The sequence below is a fragment of the Lissotriton vulgaris genome, chromosome 3_1 (assembly GCF_964263255.1).
Source record: "Lissotriton vulgaris chromosome 3_1, aLisVul1.2, whole genome shotgun sequence".
NCBI lineage: Eukaryota > Metazoa > Chordata > Amphibia > Caudata > Salamandridae > Lissotriton > Lissotriton vulgaris.
In genome coordinates this window covers 613,144,471-613,170,091 of record NC_141689.1, presented here as the reverse complement: position 1 = coordinate 613,170,091, position 25,621 = coordinate 613,144,471, and the positions used below count along the sequence as shown (strand labels likewise).

At 42.3% G+C, this 25,621-nt stretch overlaps 1 protein-coding gene across 1 annotated transcript in view; it reads right to left on the bottom strand.

The window, feature by feature from the left end:
• Nucleotides 1–25,621, bottom strand: part of ADGRV1 (adhesion G protein-coupled receptor V1) — a 1,865,288-nt gene that overhangs the window by 1,066,497 nt on the left and 773,170 nt on the right. Inside the window, exons 56-58 of the mRNA XM_086963519.1 lie at nt 24,635–24,837; nt 11,849–12,025; nt 11,068–11,250 (exon numbers count right to left, since the gene is read on the bottom strand). Coding sequence (XP_086819645.1) covers nt 11,068–11,250; nt 11,849–12,025; nt 24,635–24,837 — 563 coding nt within the window. The remainder of the gene's footprint in view (nt 1–11,067; nt 11,251–11,848; nt 12,026–24,634; nt 24,838–25,621) is intronic.

Sequence of the window (25,621 nt, the reverse complement as noted above, 5' to 3'; positions counted from 1 at the left end):
CATCAGTTAGTAGTGAACACCACTAATTGTTGGGTGTGTGGTCTTATGCCTCATACTACTGATAAGGGTATTCCTTACCTGGTCCTGCCGTTCTGCTATAATGGTTCTGTGTGGGCGTACAGAACGATGTTCATTTATGCCCGTGAAGTTTACCCCCTACGCTCTGTGAAAGACAATCCGAAGAATAGTGCTCTAGTTAAGGGAATAGTAGACATGATTAGAGGAATTTACTCCTATGAGACTATCCCGAAAGATGAGACACTAGCATATATTGGATGGAGCGTGACTGGATATGGTGTTAGTCTGAGTGGAAACCAGCGAGCGAAAAGATCTTCTCCGATTTGGATTGTACCCCATCGTGGTAATTTTTGTCTGCAAGGTAGTGGCAAAAATCTGAGAGCTCAGTTAGGGAAGAGTGTTTGCACTGAGAAGCATATTTTTGCGTCACAGACTTCCCCATCGTTTTTAGCAGCTAAGGGTACCTATTTTGTTTGTCACGATAGAGCATACATATGGTTGCCGCCTGATTTTTCGGGAACATGTTATGTCTTGTTCCTGTTGCCTCCTACGTATACTGCTGCGGCAGATTACCATAAAACGAGAGTTGCTAGAGGTGTCTTCAGTAAGGAAGATACTGCTGGACAAGAATTAGGCGATTTTCTGAAGGGTTTTCTGCCGTTTTGGGGACCTATGGTTAACAGCAGGAACATACGACAACTGACGAGAGTGGTTGAGTCCACCATAGTTGAGACTGTCGGTGCCCTTAGTAATTTGACTGCTGAGCTCCAATCGGATCGCCTTACTACGCTGCAGAATCGAGTTGCGTTAGTTGTCATACTTGCAGATAGAGGAGGGGTATGTAAATTGATTCAATCGAGCTGCTGCGTTATCATTCCAGACAACGCTCCGACAGTGTACCAGGCCATTTCCAAGCTACATAAGATCTCCGAGTCTATACATGTGGACGAAGGAGATTGGTCGTTAATGGGATGGTTTGGGGGATTGTTATCCACTTGGGGATGGAAGATTCTGATGATCATTGGGATGGTTTTAGCTATCCTTTTCCTGTTCTGTCTTTGCGTACAGTGTGCTCCTGCTATATGTGGCCTTTGTGCTACTTCGTGTGCAAGGAGACCTGTCCAGAGAGAGCTACGAAGTAATAGGATGATGCTTCAACAACATCTTGATGATCTGATGAATATAGACCTGGATTCAGATTGACGTGAGTTTAGGTTATTGCCTATATAAGGGCAAAAGGAGAGTCTGAGGTTCTGTGAATTCTGAACCCGTTTTATGAAAGGTCATGGTATCGTTACGATTTTGGTAGTAGCGAACCGTAAATGACGAGTGCGGCAAGTACGAGTGTTTTCGTCATGTTCGATCGATGGATTCACTACATATTTAGGGATTTCATTCAGAACCTTCGGGTTCCATTTTGTGTACGGCAGCCATTTTGTGGTTGCCCTCACATAGGCCGATGACTACGGCCGAACGAGTCTTTGGGACACGTGCACCTTTAGCTGACTTCTAGATGACCTGAGCGAACTGACCCTGTTGCCTGAAGCTAACCTTGCTGAGCCAGTTCCTTGTCCGGTAGCTGGTCGAGATAGAGATCAAAGAGCAGGATATTGTTGAGTTTATGGTACACGCACACACCCCTCTATCTTGCTTCACATCTGTTTCTGTTCCTTCTTTTATGGCCTGTTTATGGTTTGTGTTGTGGTCTCCTATTATGGGTTCGTCCGGCCTTTCCGAGCAAGAATGTTGGGCTTTCCCGTGTAATTGATGGTGGGCTGGACAACTGAAAAGTGGGATTGTCGTTACGCGATACCTTTTGCAATATCACCTATGATTGGACAGTTTGTAAATAATGGGTGGTTGTCAGGAACGTGATTTTTAGCATATAAGACGATGTCTCGCAATATGAGAATTGAGCAGCCTCTAGCGAACCTACCCTTGTCGTACTTTGTAAATTTCTGTTCCTGGTTGCAGCCAAAAAATTTGATCTTTGACGTCACCGAGAAGTATTCCTTGTCTCTGTATTCTAAGACAGGTGAACTCGAAGACATTGGGCGTGCCCCTGGCGCCGCTGGGTTCTAAAACACGGTTCTTCACGTCCCATTCTACCAACAGCTAAGCTAATTTGTCTCACTGGCTGGAGTAATATACAAAGATCTACTGCCAGCTACACCCAGTCATGTGACCAAGGATAAAGTCTGCAGGCACCACATTTGCAGGGAACAATAAAATAGCAACTTTTTAAAAGTGGCATTTTTAGAATTCTGGCATAACAATTGACTTTACTAATAAATAAGATTTTAACTTTCAATTCTTTTGACACAAACTTGACATTACTACCTGTCCCCAATTTAAATTTGTCGCTTAATAAATGTAATAAGTTAACCCAATGTTATCCTATTGTAGAGGTAGGCCATGCAGTAATGAAAATAAATTCAACTGTGTTTCACCACCAGGACATTTAAAAGTTTAAGTACATGTGCAACCTTTTAAATACACTGTGCCCAGCCCTTTGGGCTGATAAGCGCCTACCTAAGGGTAACGTACATGTGTTAAAAAGGAAGATTTAGGCTTGGCAAAAGGTTTATTTTGCCATGTCGAAATGACAGTTTAAAACTGCACACATAGGCTGCAATGGCAGGTCTGACATATGTTTAAAGGGCTACATAAGTGGGCTGCACAATCAGTGCTTGTTGGAAATGGAGTTTCTGGTTGGCTAGGGTATGCACCTAAGCCAGACAGAACCCATCACTCTAGTCAGTGTAAGGGAGTTACACATCCAAGATTACCCCTGCTCACCACTTTGGTAGCTTGGCCAGAGCAATCAGGCTTATCCCATAGGCAATGTGTAAAGCGTTTGCGCAACACACTAACAGCAGTGACACAATAAATACATAACAAGAGACTCCACTAAGCATTATATGAAAATATGTTTCTGTATTGCACATAAACATAGAACGAAACATCCTAATCATGAAAACTGTGCATTATATGCCAATCCTGGGTCAGTACCCATTATCCTGACAATTCAAGAATAAAAAATGATGTACACCATGACATCAAGTAAGCAGTGGATTATAAGGAGATACACAAACCACAAGTACCATGCATGTGAGGAAGTTACTTAAATTGTACTTGTTGATCTAAGCACGGCAAAAATGATATACATTATAATGCTTTGCATGAGAGGTGGCTGGAGTAGTGCGGGCGACTGAACACTTTCCTAGGCTACAGAGCAGGCGTGCTTCCTTTTGGCGACCTACGGCCACCCCGGAGATGGCCAGTGCAGAGCCTCGACGGGGGGCCACGGAGGTGATGCGCTGACTTGTGAGGTCTGATCCTGACCTTCGACTGTGAGGGCACAGCAAGAAATCCCCTCAGATTCATTTGCGGTGCATCTAGTTGTCCAGCAGCCATCTGACGGGGCAGGCAGCAATCTGGTGCACCATGCTAAGTTGGAACTCGGGACTCTGCTACAGGTGCAATGCTGTTTTTGTGAGTCAAATGACTCATGCTGTACCACACAGGCACTAGGACAGTGAGGAGCCCAGAAAGTATGTGAACACACACGGGGGAACAGCCAAGTTTCTGGCTATGAAATGGTCACCACGAGCTGATCATAAGGAAACAGCGGAGTGCCCCACATGCACGGATTCTAGTAAACATGGAGTGCTACAAAACGAGCTGGCACCAGAGAAACTGCAAGTAGAAAACAGCGCTCTCAGCTTGCTGGGGCTCCTCTGAGGCACTTGAGAGGCATGAAGGGGCCAGCCGAATGAACCCAATAAACTCTAGGGTGGTTCCTGAGTGCACCCAAAAAGGGAGCAGCTGGCATCAGGGCAACAAGCAGAAAAACAATCCTGTGAGTTTTTAGGCCACCCAGCAGGTTGCAGGGCAACAAAAGAAGAGCAGTCCAGATAAGTCCTTTGTTCTGTGCAGCATCCCTTCTGACGGAGGTTCGGTTCCAGTTCCCAAGAGTGCTCTTAAAATGTGGGGTCAGAGCCCATGTCCGTATACCCAAAATGTATTTCACCTGATTGAACTTCAAAAGAAACCTTAGAAGTGCACAACACCCCCTTTCAACCCATCCCTGGCTCCAGATGTCTGTAGCGTTTAAATCAGTCGTTTGTGTGAGGGCTGGCCACAACCTATTCAGGTGTAACTGCGAACCACCTCCCTCTCTCCCATCCCAAGAAGACTATCAGGATGCAGATGAATGCAGATGTATCTGCTGACGCTTCCTGAATTGTGGCTGTGCGGGAAGTGTGCACAAAGTGTAACTGTCACCCAGGCCCAAAAGTGGATTGGAGTCAGGTTGCAAAGCACAAAGAGTCATAAGCAGAGAGAAATGCCCACTTTCCTGAAGTGGCATTTCCAAAATAGTAATGTGAAATCCAACTATACCAGTAAACAGGATGTGTCAATACCATTCTGAACATACCAAACATGGCAAGGCTACTCTTTTCAGATCAGGAATTACCTCTTCAAAATATATAAGGGAATTCCCAATGCTAGCCTATGAGAAGAGTAGGCCTCACAGCAGTGATAAACAAAATAAGCTGTTTGTCACTTAAAGGACATGCCACACAATAAAGTCTCATGTCCTACCTTTCACTTACACAGCACCCTGCTCATAAGGCTTCCTACGATCCACCTTGGGGGTCACCTATATGTAGGAAAAGGGGAGTTTAAGGATTGGTAAGTGGTTTTACATGCCAAGTCTATGTGGCAGTAAACTGTTCATGCAGGCTTGAGACAGGTCTGAAAGCCTACTTCTGTGGGTGGTTAAATCGGAGCTGCAGGCCCACTATTAGCATTTAATTTACAGTCTCTTGGTATATGGGATACCACTTTAAAAGGGACTTACTAGTAAATTAAATATGCCAATCAGGTGTAATCCAATCATACCAGTAGAGAGCACAGGCACTTCAGGACTGAACAGCAGTGGTAAAGTGTGGAGAATCCTAAAGCAAACAAAAATAGGGTCAGAAATTAGGGGGAGGAAGGTAAAAAGCTTAGGAATAACCCTGCAAAAAGGGCCAGACCCAGCAACACTGCAGTCCCAGCAGTAGCATTAACTTACAGGCCCTGTGTACATGTATTAAAAACTTGAATAGGGACTTACAAGTAAACTAAATGTGCCAATTGGGTGTAAGCCAGCATTACCATATTTAAAGGAGAAAGCATAAGCAATTTAGTGCTGGCTCAGCGGTTTAAAGTGCACAGAGTCCTAATGCCAACTAAAACGAGATCAGCAAAAAAATAACGAATAAGGCAGAAAGTTTGGTGGAAGACCACCCTATGGCTGACAGGTCTAACACAGATCCACAAAAAACGACGTAAAACATTTTTGTGATATTAGAATGATGTGAATAAACAACATAGACATAGCAGAACTGAATCAGGGCTCCCAGACCCAACTTTCAAACCAAGAATCCTTTTGAGAGGTGTCACACCCCAAACAGCCCTGCCAAAGCAATGCCACAGCTCTTCCCACCTAAGCTTTGTAGTTATCCCTGGGAACTCATGACTGCAGGCTTGTGCAACAGAAGGCCTGGAGTCCCTGCCATGAGCTCACTTATTTTAAATGTACTTTTTCCTGTACGCACTTTTCTTCTACTCTGCTCCAAAAAGCCTTGATGGTAGAGTTGTCAGATCAGTGCATGTGGGCGGGGCTCCATGTTTTAATTCCTCGAATTTTATAAATCATTTTATCAAGTGATTGATGGCCCCATGTACTAAGCCAGAGTCGGAAATAGAGATGGGGGTGTAGACAGATTTTTAGGGTGAGACAAGCAATGGGTCTGCTCTAAGAGCCAGTGCATGAGGCAAGCTATGAAAATGTTTGGCATGCATATTCTGCAGCCAACATAATGCAATAATATGATACAATCTCTCTTTAATAGGTGGAAGTGTTTCACCGTAGAGCATCAGATTATATCACTGCATATTTAGACATTTACTGAAAGTGATTGGTTTAAGAAATATCCATGTCTCGCACCTCAATGGCAATGCCATGAGTGAACTAAAAGACAAGTCAGTGACTATGTCAACCCTAAACGTGGCTTAGTTAGATTCTTATTATAGATAAGGCAATATTACAATCAATTAAATGAAATATAAAAAGGACATTTATACCACTTATCCTGAACTCAAGTATGTAAAAGTGAGCTCATATGTGATAATAAAGTAAAAAGAAGGCTCTGTGAAATAAAATATGTGCTTAGGATCACACAATTAGAATAAGCAGGGAAGCCATAATGGTTCTAGGTTATCTGCTTTCATATTTTAAAATTGAGCTACCAGGTGGGTATCTCTGACTCTGTCTTTTTTTGTCTCCCCCATTTACACCAAAGGTCGTTGTTTTGTCTTTAATTATTGTCTCAGGACATGAAATACTGACACAGAGATAGCATAATATACTCAGGGCCCCCAGACCCAGTACCAAGCCCAGAATGCATTTGTTTTGGGGGTGTCACACTGCAACCCCCCCCCGTGAAGCTATGCCCCTTACTCAACATTTTGTATTCTTGGCATACTTCAACCCCATTGAGGATTGTTCAGTAATTTTCAAATGTCGGTCTTTGGCAGAATTTGAGGGGCAGCTTTAGGTTCCAGGCCATTAGTCTTAGCAGCTTGTAGCTAGTTGCTTTCTGGCTTCAGTATTTGTCTTTTGCTTTATCTCCTCTCCTGTGTACCATCCTTTTTCTATTCTAAAATTAGTCTGAATGTCACCCTTAAAGTGGTGTCCAACGTTGGTGATATCGTTGTAGGTTCCAGATGGTGGGGCTGTGGCACTTGCATGCAAGCAGAGTTGCACACATAAACACTACCAAACACCACGTATGCAGCGGTCATGATAGTCAATGATCATGCAGGATCACCCACAAGCTGGTTGGCCATGTTGCAGGTACAGTCCTGTCAGTAACATGATTAGCATGTGCACAGGGGTTACTACTTATGGGTTGTTAAGGTAAGAGGTAAGACATATTTTATGGGTGCTTGATCAGGACAACTGGTAATTAAATACTCCTTTTCAGATAATTCAAGCCCTGGTGATTCCAAAAAATACCCAGTTATATGTTAAGCTTTCAGAAATGCAGACCTGCAAACGCAGATCAAAGTCCAGGCTACCCAACAGCCACCTGGCAAACAGTACCAAACGACAGCTTGAAGAAGTATTGATAAAGTAACTTTTTTTTGCGCTTGGATCTAGATTTTGTTTCTCGCCATAATATTATTCTTTAAATGTACTGCCTAATCAGCTATTTTCTCCCACTCTAAGAAATGCACAGTACAGGTGACATCATGGATGTTTGGGATACTAGTGCATAACATTAAAATAAGACATACGGACATAGCGCTTGAAGCTGTAGCTAGCACTGCCACACATTCACAAGTGGCATTCTTGCTGCAAAAGCAATAACGCTCAGCTCTGAGGATTATCGCTATTCATTAGGTGAAATATGACACATGTATCTCTTCATGTTCTTGTCCTGAATTGTTTTTCCTCAACTCTTCCAATATGTATACTTCTCTTGCTAGACAGAGGCATCCAGCTCTGCCGAGTAATGAAATGGGAGAGAGTGGGAGACAGAATGACAGAGAGCTAATGAATACAGCTGAGCGAGAGAAGTGAGGATGAATAATGGCGAAAGAGACTCACTAAGGAAGGGAGCGACATACGATAAAGAAAGAAATGCGGGATAAAAAGAAAGAAAGCAATGGAGAAATAGAAAGAAGTAGGTAGGGCAAAAGAGGTAGAGTGATGTATAGCGGATTAAATGTAAAGAGAGTTTGGTGTTCAATAGGGATGCAGTTACGAGAGAGGCAAGGTGAGTTAGAAAGAGCTACATTCAGAACACAGAGATGGGTAGACTAGAGAGATGTAAGGAAATGCCAAGTAACAAAAGTTATGATCCAGGAGCAAAATAAGAAGTAAGGAACAGAAAGACAAGTCAGGTAAAGAGAGTATTGAGGCAGAGAGAATGGTAGATGGAGAAGGGTGAAGCACAGAAAGCGATGAGAGGGTGAGAGAAAATATTAAGTAGAGAAACAGATGAGAGAGAGGGGTGAACTTGGTGCAGAAGTTGAGAGACAATGTGAGATAAAGAGAAAGTAAAGAAGCAAAGAAAGAGGTCAGTAAAGACACAGAGATGGGCAGAGAGAGGTTGTGAGAGATATAAAGTTGAGAGGGTGAGTTGAAATGGAAAAGAAGGCAAAGAGAAAGGGTTAGTGATAAAAAAGAGCAATAGGTAAAGAAAGAGGTATTAAGAAAAGAGTTAAGTCATGAGGGAGGTGAGGGAGAAAGTAGAAAGTTATAAGGTGGAAGCTGACAAGTAAGGTAATGAATGAGTAATGTGGTATAATGAGAGATTAGGTAGTGAGAAAAGTGGAGTGGAGAGAGATAAGTCAGTGAGAAGAGAGGTGGAGAGTAGTGAGGAGATGTATGGCGAGGTAGAGAGAGGAAAGAAGTTTAGAAAGAGATGAGGTACATAGAAATGAAGAGTGTGGTAGAGAGTTGAGGAGGCAACGAGAGGGGAGATGTTGAGAGAGGTTAAATAAATAGGGGTGAGACGCAGGTAGGTGATATGGAAGTAAAGCAGTGACGTTTGGAGAAAGAAGTGAGTTAGAAAATCAGTAGAAAGATGTGAGGTAGAAAGAGTTGAGATAGAGAAATGGGGTAAGTACATAGTCATGTAGAGATATCTAGATGAGGAGCAGGGAAGTAGAAGAGTGATATGATTAGGAGAGATGCATGAGAAAGAAGGATTTGTATGGCAGAGAAATAGAGGTAACGCGTGATCGAGAAAGGTGAAAGAGGCAGTAAGACAGAGGACAAGGTAGTGACGTAAGGTACAGATAAGTGCAGGGTAGTTAAGACTGATAAGGTAGAGGGGAGAGGTCCAACCAGACAGAGAGGTAGAGAGAGTGGAGAAGTAGAGATAGGTGATTTGGAAATAGGGTAAAGGTAGAGATAAAGGCAGGCTAGACGAAGGAGTTGAGGTGAAAAGACAGGATACAAAATGGTGGTGAAATACGAAGCACAGTAGAGAGAGGTTACCAGGATGACCTCATGTTGGGAAAGCAAAGACAGAGCAACAAATACATGAACATATTAAGAGATGTAGATATAAAATTAGAGCCTGATGGGGCAGAAATAGAAAGAGAGTGGAACAGAGTTAGAGGTAGGCAGCGAGCAGCAGAAAGGTTTAAATAGAGAAAGAGACACAATTGTAAAAGAGACAGAATGCACTTCACGAGGATGCTCATTGGATGTCGAGAACATTGGGCAATATTCTACTATGCCAATGTCTTAAAATATTTCTGAGAAGAATGACCCAAGGAGCTACTGTCTGCAGCCCACTAGTAGCATTTGATTTGGAGGATCTGGCTATAGGATATACCATAAATAGGGACTTATAAACAAATTAAATGTACCAATCAGAAGTATACCAATTTTACCATGTTTTATTAGGGAGAGCACACATGCTTTAACATTGGTCAGAAGGCACAAAGTGCACAGAGTTCGACTGCCAACAAAAGGGGGATTCAATATAAAGGGAAAAGCATCTGGGGGACCCCGCAGGAAGGGCAAATATCCAACAGTCAAGGTTAGGCTTAACGTACCTTTCCATTACAAGTTTTGAAAAGAGGTGAACTCAAAACTGGCATGGAAAGACTACATCTGTGAAAGGGAGTGGTCAAGAGTCCACCACTTGCAGGATTATAGGAGGCACATAGTCTTCTCATTGCATTGAGGCACAGTGGAGATTCAAAGTTCGCTTATAAGCATTTGGAGCACAATTTTGTGAGAGCTTCAACATGAAATACCTTACTTAATTTCCCTTCATCCATAGTACATGGACAGGTAAAAAAAATTAAATGCCTATTTGTAGTGGAACACCTAAACATGCTCACTGACAAGGCATATCCGAAGTGCAGTGGTTAGTGGGAGAATGGCTGAGAAGGCGAGGCATACACCAGGGGCATAGGGGCACACAGCAGGAAAGAGGACCTTGTCTCCTACAGACATCGGGCTACCCAAATATGCAGTGGCAGCTCTACCACTCATCTAGCTGGTGGCTCCAGGCTCAGTGGGATCTTTCCTCTCAGTCCACTTGGAGGGCAGGTACCTGATCTGTAGCCACGTTCCCACACACATGGATGTGGTGGGAATGTATGCAATACTTCTTTCACTGGTATATCCTAAGACTAGGATGCATTGTCAGCTTAGCTGAGCAGCTGACTGCAAGAACATTAGCCTTGGCAAGAACCAGGCTGTGCATCCTATCTTTGATTATGCATATTGTGTTGAGTGTTTTAAAGGGTGTTTACTACTTGTGCTGTGATTGTATGGGGTGTGTAATTATAACACTAGGTCTTGCCAGACCGATAAAGCTGTCTGTATCCAGACGCAAAAAAAATATCAATATTGAAGTGTTTTTCGTAAAGTTCACCAGCCAGGTGTACCAAGTAAATTATTTTTGTCTATGAAGACGGTCTTGTTTGAGATGATGTAGAAAGGTGTGACTCTCTAGGCAACTCTGAAGAGCAGAACCATGCTGAAGAAGCAGATTAAAGAAGCTGGATCACTGAGAAAAGGTGGAAAGAAAAGATGCACTGAGAAAATAGATAATAGAGCTGTGCACATAAGCCCAACCGTTGTGCTAAACAACCTGACAAATAGGGCACACACCACCTACAATGTAGGTGTCCTACAGCTGTGAGTGACCACTGACAAACTGTGGGTGACCATTGACAATCAACACTACTCATCCCAGTACATGTACAATAGATGAGCCCATCGGACTCACATGTGGAGAGATCACACCAACAAAAACATTGGAGGTGGGTGCATACTATGGACCCAATACTGCCAACATGGAACAACATTACCATAAAGGTGGATGCTTTACAAAAAAGCATGTAGTCCTTAGATGATGAATAGAAGCAATGGACAAACTGCAATAGCTTGAAAAAAATAATACTAATATAGAACAAGGAAGGAAGGTTTTTAAATTGCATTGATAGCAACGTTTATCTTACCTGTCCTTCGGTAAATGTAAGATTTCCAGAGGATGGGCTGAAGTCCTCCAGACTCGCAGTAGCAGGTGTGGCCTCCCAGAATAAATGTATCACCCCAAATCTGCCAGCTTGTCGTATAACTGGCAGCCGTAGTATGTTCTGTGGATAAGGTAATTCAAAGCCAGCAATGGCACCACCTACCCCCTGGAACCATAAAAATGCATCCGGTTCAATTCGTTTCACACAAAAGTACTATCTCAAAAAAAATCCTAATTTTATACACATATATTTTGTGTGTTATGGAATTAATGAAATAATTAAGTTCATATCGTGTTTTTAATGTGGCTAACAGACTAAGTTCATCACCTGCGTTAAATGAAAATGAGGTATTATTACTTTGCATAGTAGTTACCAAAGCAAGACTTGCTTAACAAAACTGAACAAATACTCTGTGTCAGTGAATGATGTGGTAGGGGCACGATGCAGATGCTGTCAATAATATGTTAATTGGGGAAAATATGATTATATGTTATGTTCTACGAAATGAAAAATATACTTCAATTTAAATCAGCATTATTCACTTCAATGTTTGTATTCCACAAATATCACTAAGGTACATTAGAAGGGATGCAGATACATCTGGTCGCCTGTTGCCTATGATTTAGCTACAACAGTACAACAGTTGTTTAACACATTGTAGTCTTTTAAAGGTAAAACCAATCACACACAATTTTTCAAAGATATTGATCTATTTGGATTCAAACTTTTATATTGCACTTTCATATTATATCTTATGACAAACCTTAGTGACGTTAAACTGGACTACTCCTCTAGGGTCATCGTTCTCCTGAATTGTAATTTCTACAACTTCTGCCCCAGGCCGCTTCACACTGGGCTGCCCTCCAGCCAGGGAAGAGTTTCTTAGATAGACTTCAGTGATGTTGACAACAAAGCCCTCATCCAGTTCAGGTGTATCATCCTGGAATGAAACAAGAACAGTCAGCTCAACACCAGAGAAGGACTCAGCAGGATGTATCCTAAAGTTCCTTTATTCATTCCATGTCACAATTATAATGATTATTCCAATACTGTGATCGATACATATAATGACCCATTCAAGCAAAACAAGTGCGCCCTGAAGTATGTCCGTTGCATAAGCATTTATCATCCTATAGCCACAAAAAAATATTATGACTGCAGAAATAAAATTAATGGAATATCCTTAATTTTTACAGTTTTGAGTAGAGGTAATTACCCGTATCTTTATTGTTGCTGTCTACTAAAAGTAAAACTTGGGACAACATAAAATGCAGATTTCCCAAGCTTTTAAAATGGCAATGACTGAACGAATATCGATATATATGGAAATTACTGTGGGGGTATTTTATAGCACAACACGACAAAATGATTTCCCTTGAGCTCTATTTTGGCAAATATGTTTCTTTTTTTGCACAGAAACCTGCTGCTAAATTCATTCCCATCATTAACAGTGTATACGTTTTGGGGAAACAATTACATTTTCTGGAATTATCCGTTTTTGTCTACCATCGGTCATTTTGTCCAAAAAAGATGTTTTTTTTCTGGGCAAAATCACAAAGGCCCAGCAATACTCTTCAGCCAAAATACCATTTTTAGTAAATACCTGTTTTTGCAAATATCTGCATTTTCTGTAAAAGTTCGTAAAAAGCTCTCGAATCAAGAAAAACATTTCAGTGAATACTTTTCAGTGTGAAAATATTATTGCATAGCCGATAAAACCTGCATGACTGTCATATTCATCATTAAAATTACGAGGTATGTAGACATAAATTGGAATACTGTATTTTACAGTCTGCATCTCCAGGCTCCCATCATTCACTCATAGGTTGCGGCCTAACAAAAATCTATGATCAATTTGTCCACATTCCTACAAAAAACTGAACATATATGCATGCAAAAATCTAGCACACAACTGAGGGTCACGTAGCTTAGTTAGTAAGGTTCGAGGGGCTTTGGTGGGGGGGGAATCTAAAATTTCACAACTATGAGGCACGTTATGATGTCGGGCGGATTGCCCCCGTCAGGCTGGCGGTAGGCGCCGCCAGCCTGGCGGTAGGCGCCGCCAGCCTGGCGGGGGCAATCCGCCACAAATCCACACTCGTTTTCCCCCCGCCATAGTAGTATGGCAGGGTGACCTCTGCGGACGGAAAGACCGTCTGCCGCTTTTCCGCCCCGGTCGCCTTGCGGCCGGGGCAGAAAAGGAATAATATGGTGGCGGTGTCTATCAGACACCGCCAGACATATTATGATGGGCGTCTGTAGGTGCCTTTCCGCGGCGGCGATGCCGCCACGGAAAGGCATGCAGTCTTCACTCTGGGGGCCCCATGCGGGCCCCCAGAGTGAAGTATAGGTGGGGGGTGCACACGGGGGTACCTGTGGTACCCACCTTCATTTGCATTAACAAAGCGGCAGGCACCTCTCGGTGCCTGCCGCTTTGTTTATGTAAATGCATCAATGCATTTTTAGCATTGTGGCGGGCGGCGCAGAGAGCACCGCCCGCCACAATTGTAAAAATGCAGAATGTGCCCGCCACTGTGGCGGGCACATCCTAATACCCCCCCACAGGACCCGAATTCCGACAGGATGGCGGGCGGACAAAGTCCGTCGTCATCCTAATGAGCCCCTAGGAGTGGTGGGTGGCATGTTAGAGGAATGAGATGTCCCTGGGGTACAGCACTGATGAGAGGTCGGATATCTGTAAATGCAGCTTTCTGACTTTGTTTTTTTGAAAATCAGAAACATGGCATTTTATCCATTAAATATTTTTGGAAATTGTGGTGTCAAATGAATTGTTAACCCTCAAATGTGTTTTAAATTTTGTTGGTGGGTTAACCCAAACCTTCCTGGAGAGGGGCGGACTGTCTTGCTGGGCTTGCTCGTTGCAATGAGGGACTCGGATTAAAACACTTTTCAGGCTAGCACTGCAATATTAAGAACAAAATACCACAGGTATTATTTGTTCTTTTGTCCCGATGTCCATGTTGCACTCCACCTCCCAAAATAAAAAACAGAAATTAGAGCAATTGATATACACACTGTAAATCCTGTAATATATCTGTAATATATTGACATTGTAGGCCCAATTCAAAAAGCCAAATTTATGGCCAAAAGTGTATGTATCTCAAGTATGCACCGAAGGATGCTTAGCATTTACCTCCACATAACTGTACAACAAAACTCTTTTCAATTATGCAGTAATAAACCTCTTGCATCTTTGTGAAGAACACTTCTGTTTGTGCACACAGCTGGGTGCCAGCAGAACTCGGACCAGCACTCACGCCAACAGACCATGCATGCAACCTAGACAACATCTTCAACAGCAAATTGACCATGAAACAAGTCAACTTAGTCGCCTCCTCCTGCTTCACACCCTTTGCCAGTAGTAAAATACTTGTATTTGATCTGTTAAAATCATACTACTACTGCCACTCCCTTTGCATGCTCTGCATAAACTTCAGATGGATCCCAGAATGCTGCAGCCAAACTCGTCCTGGACCTTCCCAAACGGACCTGCATCACCACTCACCACAAAGACTTCACTGCCTCCATATCTAGAAGAGTGGAGAAGTGTGGCTCAAGTGGTTGGAGCGGCAGACCCTGATGCAGAGGTCTGGCCCGGACCAGGGTTCAATTCCCTGCCTCGGCGGGTCTCGGGCTCAAATTTCCCCGGACCTGACAATTCTCGCCTTGGTGCCTATTCCAATCATGGAGTCCCACTCTGTAACTCTGGGCAATAGCTTGCTTAATCTCCAAAACGGCCCCTCGCAGCGGGATGCCTGACTTTCACCTTGGGGATGCACAGTAATGGGTTATCTCGCAGGGAAATACCAGGATGGGTTCCCTAAGCAAGCGCTGGGATGCTTTCGGGCAGCCATGCGCTCTACAAATCAAATTTCATTCATTTCATGACAGTTCAAGATCCTCATGCACTTCTACAAAGCTCTACACAATCAAGGACCGTCTTACATCAACCATCAACTGAACTTCCATCTACACGCAGAACACCTGTGCTCCTCCTCTCTTGCTGGTGCACACTCCCCCGCATCCGTCACAGCCACTCCTTCTCCTACATCGCCACCAACACCTGGAATGACCTGCCCCTCCACCTGTGAACAGAACCTTCCCTGGCAGACTGCTGAAAGAAACTCAAGACTTGGCTTTATGATGGAGACAGGGCACCTTCAGCGCCCAGATACCCCGAGGGGTGACAGTGCTGCACTGTACAAATGCAGATTGATTGATTAAGTGTGGAGTTGATTTGTCAACCATGATCTGCCTTGAGATTTTGTGATTCTGCAGAATAATGTGACACATTTTGTGATACTATTGCTTCGTTATTTTGTTATTCTTAAACATAGGAATACTGTCTGGGGACATATTTTGACTCTTTAGGATCAATTTAACACCCAAATACAGACAAAAGCAACTAAAAGATGACCAGTTAACATTTGCAAAGGGCCTTCCATTCTGTGCGACCCCCAAATCACCATATTTTTAGGAACTTTTGATAAGTTTGAGCGAGAAACACATTTTTTTACTGAAATATGCAGATTTTTCAACAGATGATGTATTGTGTGAAAGTATGACAAGTCGATAACTATGTGGAAAAAGTAATGACTGTGGAATCGAATAACTCGAGTAAACCCCCTTTCAGGGTCGGAAGAGTAGCGAAGCACCCCAAAATGCTGTGGGGAGCAGGAAAAAAGGTTTCTGCATGTGGAAAAATATTTACCCCTAGGAGAAAAAAATACAACTGCAAAGTGACCTTCCCAAATGAGAAAATATACTAGTGCATTTTAGAAAAAGTAAGATCCAAAAACATCGTATGACCAACATGTCACATGGCATTGCCAACAGTACGCCTTGAAACCTGAGATTGGCACAGTTTTCCAAGCCTACAACTGTCAATGTTTGTGAATTACAACAAGAAGTAACTTTGCACCTGTTCAAGGAATACGTCTGGGACTTCAGATGTACTATTTCTTATGTAGCTCAGTATCTTTAAGTTATATTGACCTTCTCAAAAAAAAATTCTACAATGCTTTCAAAAAATCTCCAAACCTGTTCACCAATGGGAACCCAGGTATAAGGGGACATACTTTGCGTACTTGTAGAAGAATACCATAACATAGTAATATGTCAGAAAATAAGCACCTCTTGAAATGTATCTCCATTTGCTAAATAAATAAATGCTGCTGTGGGATTCGTACCGAACACTTGTTTCTCCGGAACGTAAATTAATGGAAGCTTTTGCAGAAGTTCTGAGCGTCTGCCTTCTGTAGGCAGTCATTGCAGGCATAGGGCCTTATTAGGATGTCACCTAGGATGTCAGGCTGTCGGTGGCGGTCCATCTGACATGCAAGGCATAGGACCTACCACTGGAGTACGATGCCGGCTGACAGAGCGATGTTGTCAGAGGAATCAATCACCCCCTCCAACAGGATCAATGATGTCAGGGCATCGGTCGGAGGCCTAATCCCTACAATGGAGGCAGTGCCTGCGGAGGCACCACTGTAGGGATTAGGATGTCCCAATCCGACAGCTTTTCCATGTCTGCCTTTCTGACATGGAAAGGCTGTTGAAAAGGGACTTTAGGGGCCCCTAGCAGGGTCCCCGTCCACCTAGGCCTCCACTGTGTGGCCTGAGGGGCACCTCATGGTGCCTGGCACACGGTGCAATGATGTTTAGAAACATATCCTGTACTATTGCAGCTGGTGCTGTGGCCCTTTTCCGGGCTAATGGCAAAGGATATATTTCCGGCCACCATGCTGGCGTTCGCATCATAATATCGGAGTGAAACCACTGACTACTTGTCGGGCGTTCCACTCAGGAAATGATGTCAGTCAGATGCTCATCCGACTGGCATCGTAATAAGCCCCATAGTTTGTATTATAACAATATGAAGGAAGATGTTTTATTTTCCAAGTACAATGCCCATGGATTTTGACATTTGAGTTCAGACCCCAAGTACTAGGTGAACTGTACAAAGGACACCAACTCATGGTAAAGGGGGAGGGACGTTATTTGTGGCCAATACATGAAAAAGCACACCCAATAGATTTGGTATTTCCTTGGTTAGTATTTCCTCCTGGTAACTACCCAATTCTGAGTGAGAGGCCCACAGTATTTGGATAATGAGTGTCAAAAATAACAGATGTGGTCGACACTGGTAAATGTTCTTGATACTTCATCTGCAGAGTATTGAAATTTAATATAAATGTTCCTTGTGGTGTGTGAAGTGGTTTCTTATATAACATCTCTTTAATATATGTAGCTTGATTGAGATCAGTAGATTTACTCAGACACCTGCAGACACTTCACTCGACTCCACATCCAATGTCAATAAGTGGCTGCTCATAGGTTTGAAGACTGTTCATCAGATAGGACAACTGGAGTCGCCTATTGACTTTGTGTGATGTAGACCAACAAACTAAAAACTAAAGTTCTAATGCATAACTACAGTCACAACCAAAGACTAATATAGTCATTATCATCTAAAATGCAAACGATTTTATAAAAAGCATTTGTTACTTATTCAAGAATAATTTTGGTATTTCAATTACCCTGGTTATATTAATACTATTATTCCCGACCAATGCTGACACTGCAGAGGGGAGACCAGCTTTTTAGGGCAACTTATGGTGAGGGAGAGCATGGGGCCCTGCAACTGGACCAGGCCCGGCTTCAACCACATCATTCACAAATAACTAGAGAAACTAGGTATTCATTCCTGACCTAGAACATCTGTGGAATGGGCACTGCCCCCCAAATGCTTTAAGGTTCACTCATTCTTCGAAAGTAGCAATAGCAACATTGCGTTTCTTTAGGGAAAAAATCATGCAGGCCCTGAGACAGGCAAGTTGACCTGACATGGAGTATCTTTGATTGCCACACTGACAATGGAGTCAGATTCTTATTAATTAAGCATAGCTAAGAAAGAACTAATATCATATAGTCAGCATTTAAATGCCCAATACTGACTAAACTGAATACTACATTACACTCACGTGACTTGCTCCATGGCTTGCTTCCTGGTTGCATGTTCCACTGATCCTGGGTAGACACTATAAATGTGTCCTAGAGATTTACCTGGATCGTTCCCGCAGTCCAGTTATGGGATTTCATGAGGACAGGCCAGCTCATGACCTGAGCACCTCAACGATGAACTGGGGTTTGGTAGATAGTAAGCAAGAGGTCTACACTGGAGCCTGGAAATTTTGTTTTTACTCCCTGGTCCATGATCTTTAGCTTCACTTGGACAGAATATATTTCTTGTCCTCCCCCTAACCCTAAATAGTGTAAGTAAAATACCCTAATACAACATTATCTGACACGCTGCAGTCACAGGCAAGCAGTGAAGCAAAACTAACATTTGTCCTATTGTTTTTAAAGTTAAAGCCTATGTTATTTAATTAGGTTTATTTCTGGTTTTACCTTGCACTGCATGCTCTCCGGTTCGCAGCGGTATCCAACAGATTATAGCGGAGAAAGCATTCCTTAATTGCCCCACTTCCTTGTTGCCAGTTGAGGCTTGCCAAAACTACTCTTTTGGGAGACTTGCAGCCTATTTGTTATCAGGGCACACTACATAAAGCTGATGCGAACATGGACACGTGCAGCAGGCGCGCTGCACCAAATGCAAGCTCGTCAACGTCAGTCTGCGCCCGAATTTTGCCAAGACCCCTGCACCTTCCACTATAGAGGTCAGTCACCCCTCTAGAATATGCGATTCTTCTATGGCTTTACACCATCTTGGAGACATGTTTATGTCTCTTACTGCTCAGGCTACATACTGCATTAGCCGTTTCCTGCATTGTCTAGAAGGTCCTATGGCCTGTACAGTTTGCAACTTTACCTGCACTTATGATAAATCTAGAGTTAAAACACATGTAGCAGTTCTTGCAGATAACACCACTTGTCATGGTGGGAATACAACACAAAGGTCATCAGGGCTATCTCATATCTCTCATTTCCCCTATTTTTACCTAACCCCAACAGCTAATTCTGCAATGTGAGATCTTTACCAAAACATGAAACAGAACTATGGGAACTACCCATTTCTTTGTCACCAGAAGTCTGTTTTTTACATGGAAACCTGGTTGAACCCCACTACCCTTCCATCTATTACCTTAGCACTCCCAGAGAATTACCGAAAGCTCAGGCTCGACAAAGAAGTTAGAACTGGATTTGCCATTGCCATCACCTTTCAAGGCATGGCTAAAGTCTAATTTATTGACACCTTAATAGCAGATTGGGCAGAACAGTGCATTTTTAAAATTGAGTTTTCCTTAGAGAATAGCTGGAAAGGAGCAGTTGTATATCATCCCCCGGGACTAAAAAAAGAGTTTAGTTATCGTTTAACAGAATAAATCACCACGCATGTACTGTCATCACAGACTTTTCTTTTGTTGGGTGATTTTAACTAGCACGGGGGAGACTCCTCTAACCTAGATTTTGCACATCTCATTATGGATCTGGAAATGCTGGGTCTACACCAGAAGATTAAGGACCCTCCCTAATCAACAGGCCATACTTTTACTAATTTTAAATCTATGACCAGTGACCTCTCTCTACCTCTCATCTGGAAAATTATGTTTCCAGGTTCTTAAAACAGATGGGGCAGAAAGGTCAAAGATAGCCGACAAAAGAGCTTCAAGACAATAGTCTCCCATGACACTTTTTCTAAAGTCTTTATGTTCACAATGGTTTCTCAGGACAATGATATTAACCGAGCACTAGCAGAATATCTCAGGTTCCTAAATTCTGCATTTGACAGTATGGCTCCTCTTAAAATAGGATCTAAAACTAAGCTTAGATGTCTTGGTACTCTACGGAGCTGAGAAAGAAAAAATCATCATGCAAAAAGCTGGCAAGAAGACGGCATCAGACAAAAATACAAAAGGATAAAGATGCATGTAAATCAATTATTTCCATATAGCATAAGAAAATCAAATTAGTACAGAAAATTAACATCATTAACCAAATTGAACAAGCAGGCAATTAATCTAAACACTTATGTAAAATCGTCAATAATTTTTTTAAACCTCACGCCTTTTCCCAGGTTATTTTGACTTCGCAAGATCTCTGTGATTCTCTTGCAGATTTTTTAGAGAATAAACTAAAAACTTTCCTAGTCCTCTTGATCAATCCGACGATGTACCAAATTACAACTCTCCCCTGATAATAGTGTTTGTAGTTTGGAAAAGTTTTAAATAATTTTCCCTCAAACAGACACAGAAGATGTTAGAGAAAGCCAAATCTGGCTCCCACTTAGACCTATGTCCTTTAAGGATTTCAGCTTGACTTTCTAACCAGATTGCACCTGCCATCAGGTCTCTTTTTAGTGGACACTGGGAAAATCCATCAGGCCTGAAAACAGCACTGGTTTCTCCAACACTACAGAAGGTTACTGTGGATCTAAAAATGTAACAAATTATCATCCCATATCACTGCTTCCACTTTTGGGCAAGATGTTGGAAGGCCTAATAAATCAACAACGTTCAGCTTATCTAGAGGAGAACAAGATCATGGACCACTAGCAATCAGGGTTCAACGCCTCCCATAATACAGAGACTGCCTTGGTTGCAGTCTTGGATTCCATAAGACTCTCAGTTGGTGCTGGTATTCCATCTATGTTGGGTTATGCTGGACCTCTACGCAGCTTGTGATACTGTGTCTCACACCAGGATGATTCAAAGGCTTCATAAGATAGGCATTTATGGACCAGCTCTTTGGGGTTTCAGAGATGTTCTAGGAAACATAACACAAACAATTTTCCTTGGCTCATTTAAGTCACGCACCATGTTTATAAACAAGGGAGTCCAACAAAGCTCTTATTTAAGCCCTACATTATTTAGGAACTACATGGCACCCTAGCCAAAATTGTAAAAACTTACAGATTCAAAATACTATCATATGCTGATTACGCTAAGCTGGTTATTTCTTCTGATAAAGATCTAGATGAGGTAAAAAGACCGTTTTGCTAAAGGCATGAAACTGATTGCAGACTATATGACAACATACTGTTTACAATTAAACAGTGACAAAACAGAGATTATGCTGTTTGATAAGGCCCAAAAACTTTGGTCTCCTGAATGGTGGCCCTCTGAGCTAGGTCATCAACTCATGCCCATTCATTCAGTTCCGAACCTCGGCATGAAACTGGATCAATCTTTATCAATGAAAGATCATCTTGCATCCATTAAGTAAAACTGTTTCAACAAGATGCACATGCTGAGATAAGCATTTCCTTTTCTTCCTCTTACTGCTAGGAAAACCTTAGTCCAGGCACTGATTATCAGTTGATTGGATTATGGAAATGGACTATGGAAATACTCAACTCAGTAAATGAGACCTACAGGTAAGTAGTACAAAACAACGCAGCTCAGCTTGAATGTAATCTTCCTTCTGCTCTGCCTTACATTGGCTGCCAGTTAGAAGAAAAGCAATTTTCAAACTGTACTGCCTTACACACAAATCCTTAATGGGTCTGATAGGCCCCAGCTGCTTTCATCAGAAGCTGTTATTATCGCCAAGTCGTGAATTTGAGATCTAAGGATAAAGTCTTACTTACCATCCCCTGCGACCATTTGGCTAGAAGCACAGGCAGGCCTTTTTCTTAACTTGCCCCTTCCTACTGAAATAATTTACCATATCATATCTGTTCCTGCACAGATCATGATAAACTTAGGAAACTTCATAAGACTGGTCTATTTTAACTCATTGTATTGACTTGTCTGTTGTTGTATATGAATTTAGGACCCTAGTGAAATTTTCCCGATTCATGCCCATATATAGGTATAAATCACCCTATCCTTATATAGGCATAGAAATCATAGCCATATTTAGACTTAGCCTATGCAGTCTAAATACGGCATGGCTACTTCCACTAGTTCTGAAAATCCACAACGATTTCTTGGAAAAACCAGCCTTCAGCAGTCAGGGACAACCCCTTGCTTGAATATTGATTTAACCAAGAACTCATGGAGTTTTCAAAGAACTGAGTCTTTGATGATGTTATTATATCCAACCTTACGTCAAACTCGGCACCTTCAGGGTATAAATATGCTCACACTTGCCCAGGCAAACACACAGTGGTTTGGAGCAGTTCAACTATCTACCTACACGACACAGCTCGCCGAAGCAAGTGCCGAAGGAAGCCGACCCTCCAGCAGACGCACTGAGAGAGACTCTGTCTTTTCTCTTGCCGAGGAATTCAGCTTCAGTGTTTCCAAGCTATCCTTATGGGTTGTTGGGAAATCGAGTCCTGAGAGAGAGATACCAGACCTCCTTCATTCTAAACCAAGGTACAGAGCTGATTAGACTCTTAGAGAATTCTAGGATAGGTTCTTAGCAAAAGAATACTGAAACTAAGCTACACCTCACTTACTTCTTTCCTTGTACTAGACCTACGTTAGGTACACCGGGGTAGGTGTATTTTAGAAGCACCAGTTGAGTACTTTTAGTCTTTATTTATTAATGTATGTATTCCATGTATTTTATGGCTTAGAAACCATATAATCCTTTTACAGTTTTATTTTATAATACTCTTTGTACTGTACGCATTGTACTTTGCAACCAGTATTACGATTGTAGCAGTTCATTTCTCCTGCATGAGACAGAAGACTGTTCAATAAATTTTTATTGAAATAGCCCGTCTCTTTATTTCTCTGCACCTCTGGTGAAACGAAGCATGCACGATTGACTGAGTGAAATATCTATCTATTGTTTCCGCGACTCTAGAGATACATTTCTTGTTCTTGGGAAACAAAGTTGTCATGTTTTAAGCGGTTGTCAGAAACTAATCCCTCCTTGTTCATTCAAGAAAGTTTCTAGTGACCTCTGAGCTATCTGGCACTCACAATTAAGTCTAATATATTCGATATAGACCTAGTAGACCTCAGTCCTACGTCAAATCTATAGTATATATTATTCCAATGCGCAGTGCCTATTGGGAATATAGGAACTACACTACATTGTGTTTCAAGCAAAGCACTCAGATGCACATTTGGGTGTGATTTGTGTGCTATAGTAAGCTAAATTGACATAACATATCATACCATAACACATTGTTTATTAGCATCGCCTGGAGCAAGCCAGTTGCATCAATCCTTGAATGGTGGTTACAAACCAATATGCTGGAGATAGGGTCTTCAGGCACTTTATGACATGAATTTGATGAAAACAAGGACACCGTCTTAAATACACAACTCAAATGGGATACCTCAAAGTACTGGTCAAGGGTCATTGCATAGCAACTGTAGACAAAGAGACTGCCTTAAACAGTGGCAGGAGTCTTAGCCAGGATGTAAAGCACAGTTCAAAACCTATTCTCTTCAATAAGGGGAACATAAAAGGACATTTAACCAAGCTGAATGCCTTATCCATGCCCAGTGATACTTACACAGCTGGTTTATCTACATTCCAGGGAATGACAAGTTGTTATGCAGTCTACACATGCTAAGAAACTCAATCTAGACAGCAAACATCCAGACTAATCTGGGTGAATGAGAATACTGATATGTAAAGTTAGTCTATTGTTCGGAATCTTTGCAAGTATTTTAGTTTCTCTACACAGCAAATCAATAGGCTGGTAGGAATATCAGTGATCTCTTGCCATTTGTAAATCCTGTGGCAAAATACCTTCCCTTCTGGATGTTGTGGCCTCAAGGGCAGTATTGTATGCCATTTTATCCAGGCCATCTACAGCATTTCAGACCAGACATCTCCTCACCTCTGGTTTCACTCTTCACTTATGCAGCCAGACTGCCTTTCCACTGAGTTATCTGCATCCTCCGTCCACTCCAAGCTGTGGTCTCAGTCACACAGCGGGCAGTGCCAAGGTAGCAGGCAGCCAAAGGGGAGAAGGTGCTTTGCTGCTGCAGTGTTCTCGACCTCTTCTCATGGTACCACTTTCACGGCATGTACAGTACCATCATGAGAATTGTCTCCTTACTCTATGGCTTTAGAAAGATCACATTTTTCAGATCTTGGACACATGATTTTAGTGTGGGTTTTTCAGTGAGGTAAGGAGAGCTATTAAAATGCAGCCATCTTGGTTGGCCTCAGCCACTCCGATTCTCTCTATATATTTTTTGTTAGTTTATTGCTACTATTGACTTACTGGTTAACATGTGTTTATATTAATCAAAACATAATTATATAGTATTTGCTGACACACAGGTTGGATTGGCCACATGAGTGAAGAACGCCTAGATCCAGTGATCAATAAAAAAGAGACATGTACCACGAGGAACAATTTTAACAACTTGCAACACTTTGTAAAAATGGGATCAGTCTGTATGACAGAGGCAGCCTACATTAATTAAGCAATGCTAGCCTCTAAATGTCCTTCAACAATGTTTAACCCCAACTTGCTTAAATCTGTTTTAAGTTTTACCTTCCTCCTCTTCATATAAATGCTGCTGGTGTGCATATATTGTGAACTTCATAGTACAAGCTACTCTAATTTTCCTGCATTTTCTTAAGAGGAATACACAAAACACATCATCAGTATTTCCATTTCATTCATATGATTTTAATAACTTACGGATAGAATGACCACTTGGCACAAGGCAACAGTTTGGTTATCCAAGATGATTACTGTTTTATTTATAACTAAGTAGTCCTGATTCTCTGTTGCATGGTAAGCAGGTAAGAACAAGAAATTAGGTCTGGATGTCAAATGGACAACAATATCTCCAACAAATCCTTGTTCTCGTATAATCTTTAGCGAAATAACTGTTGAATTGCCTGGGAAAAACAGAAGAGAACAGTGGTCAAAGGTTACTTTCACCGGCAGATTTTTTTTAAATATTGAAACACATTTTCAAATACAATTCTCAGTCTTCCTTTAAAGTAGAAAACGATGTGTCTAGGTACACACCTCATCGCCACTTTCCACCAGTCTATTAATCAAAATCCCCAGTAAATTGGTATTTCTTTAACATGTAGTAATGCTATTTTTTTTCACAACCAATTTTATTGAGCAAATGATCAGTGAGAACGTGGCATCTCCAAGACCGAAGATCACCACGACAATATCAATACAGCAAATCACGTAGGCAGCAAATGATGGAACAGACTCAAGAATAGGCTCAGTATAGAAACCCCCCAGTGGCCCACCCTATCCCACAACTCCGCCCCCCCCAGCCCCAAACACCCCCCCCCACCCCACCTACCACACGTGTACAGAAAGCAATAAAGTAAAATATGCAGGTGTAGTGCCACAAGAGCGTTGCTGCTTCGGGCCAACAATGTCACTGTAGTCAAATGTCCTCCTCTCGCTCCGCCGGGGGATCCAAGGACAGACCCCGGTAGTCGGCCCATCGCTTCCATATTTTGTAGTGTTTGCGCGGGCAGCCCCTCGCTTCAAAGATCGGCCTCTCCAGACCCATGAAATAATCTAGCCCAGCCTTCCACGCAGACAGGGGGGGGCCCTCACCGCTTTCCATGCCCGGGCCAGATCCCGCTTAGCCACGACCAGCCCCAAGAGCAACAAGTGGCGCTTATAAATGTTACCTCCAACCCCCTCCAT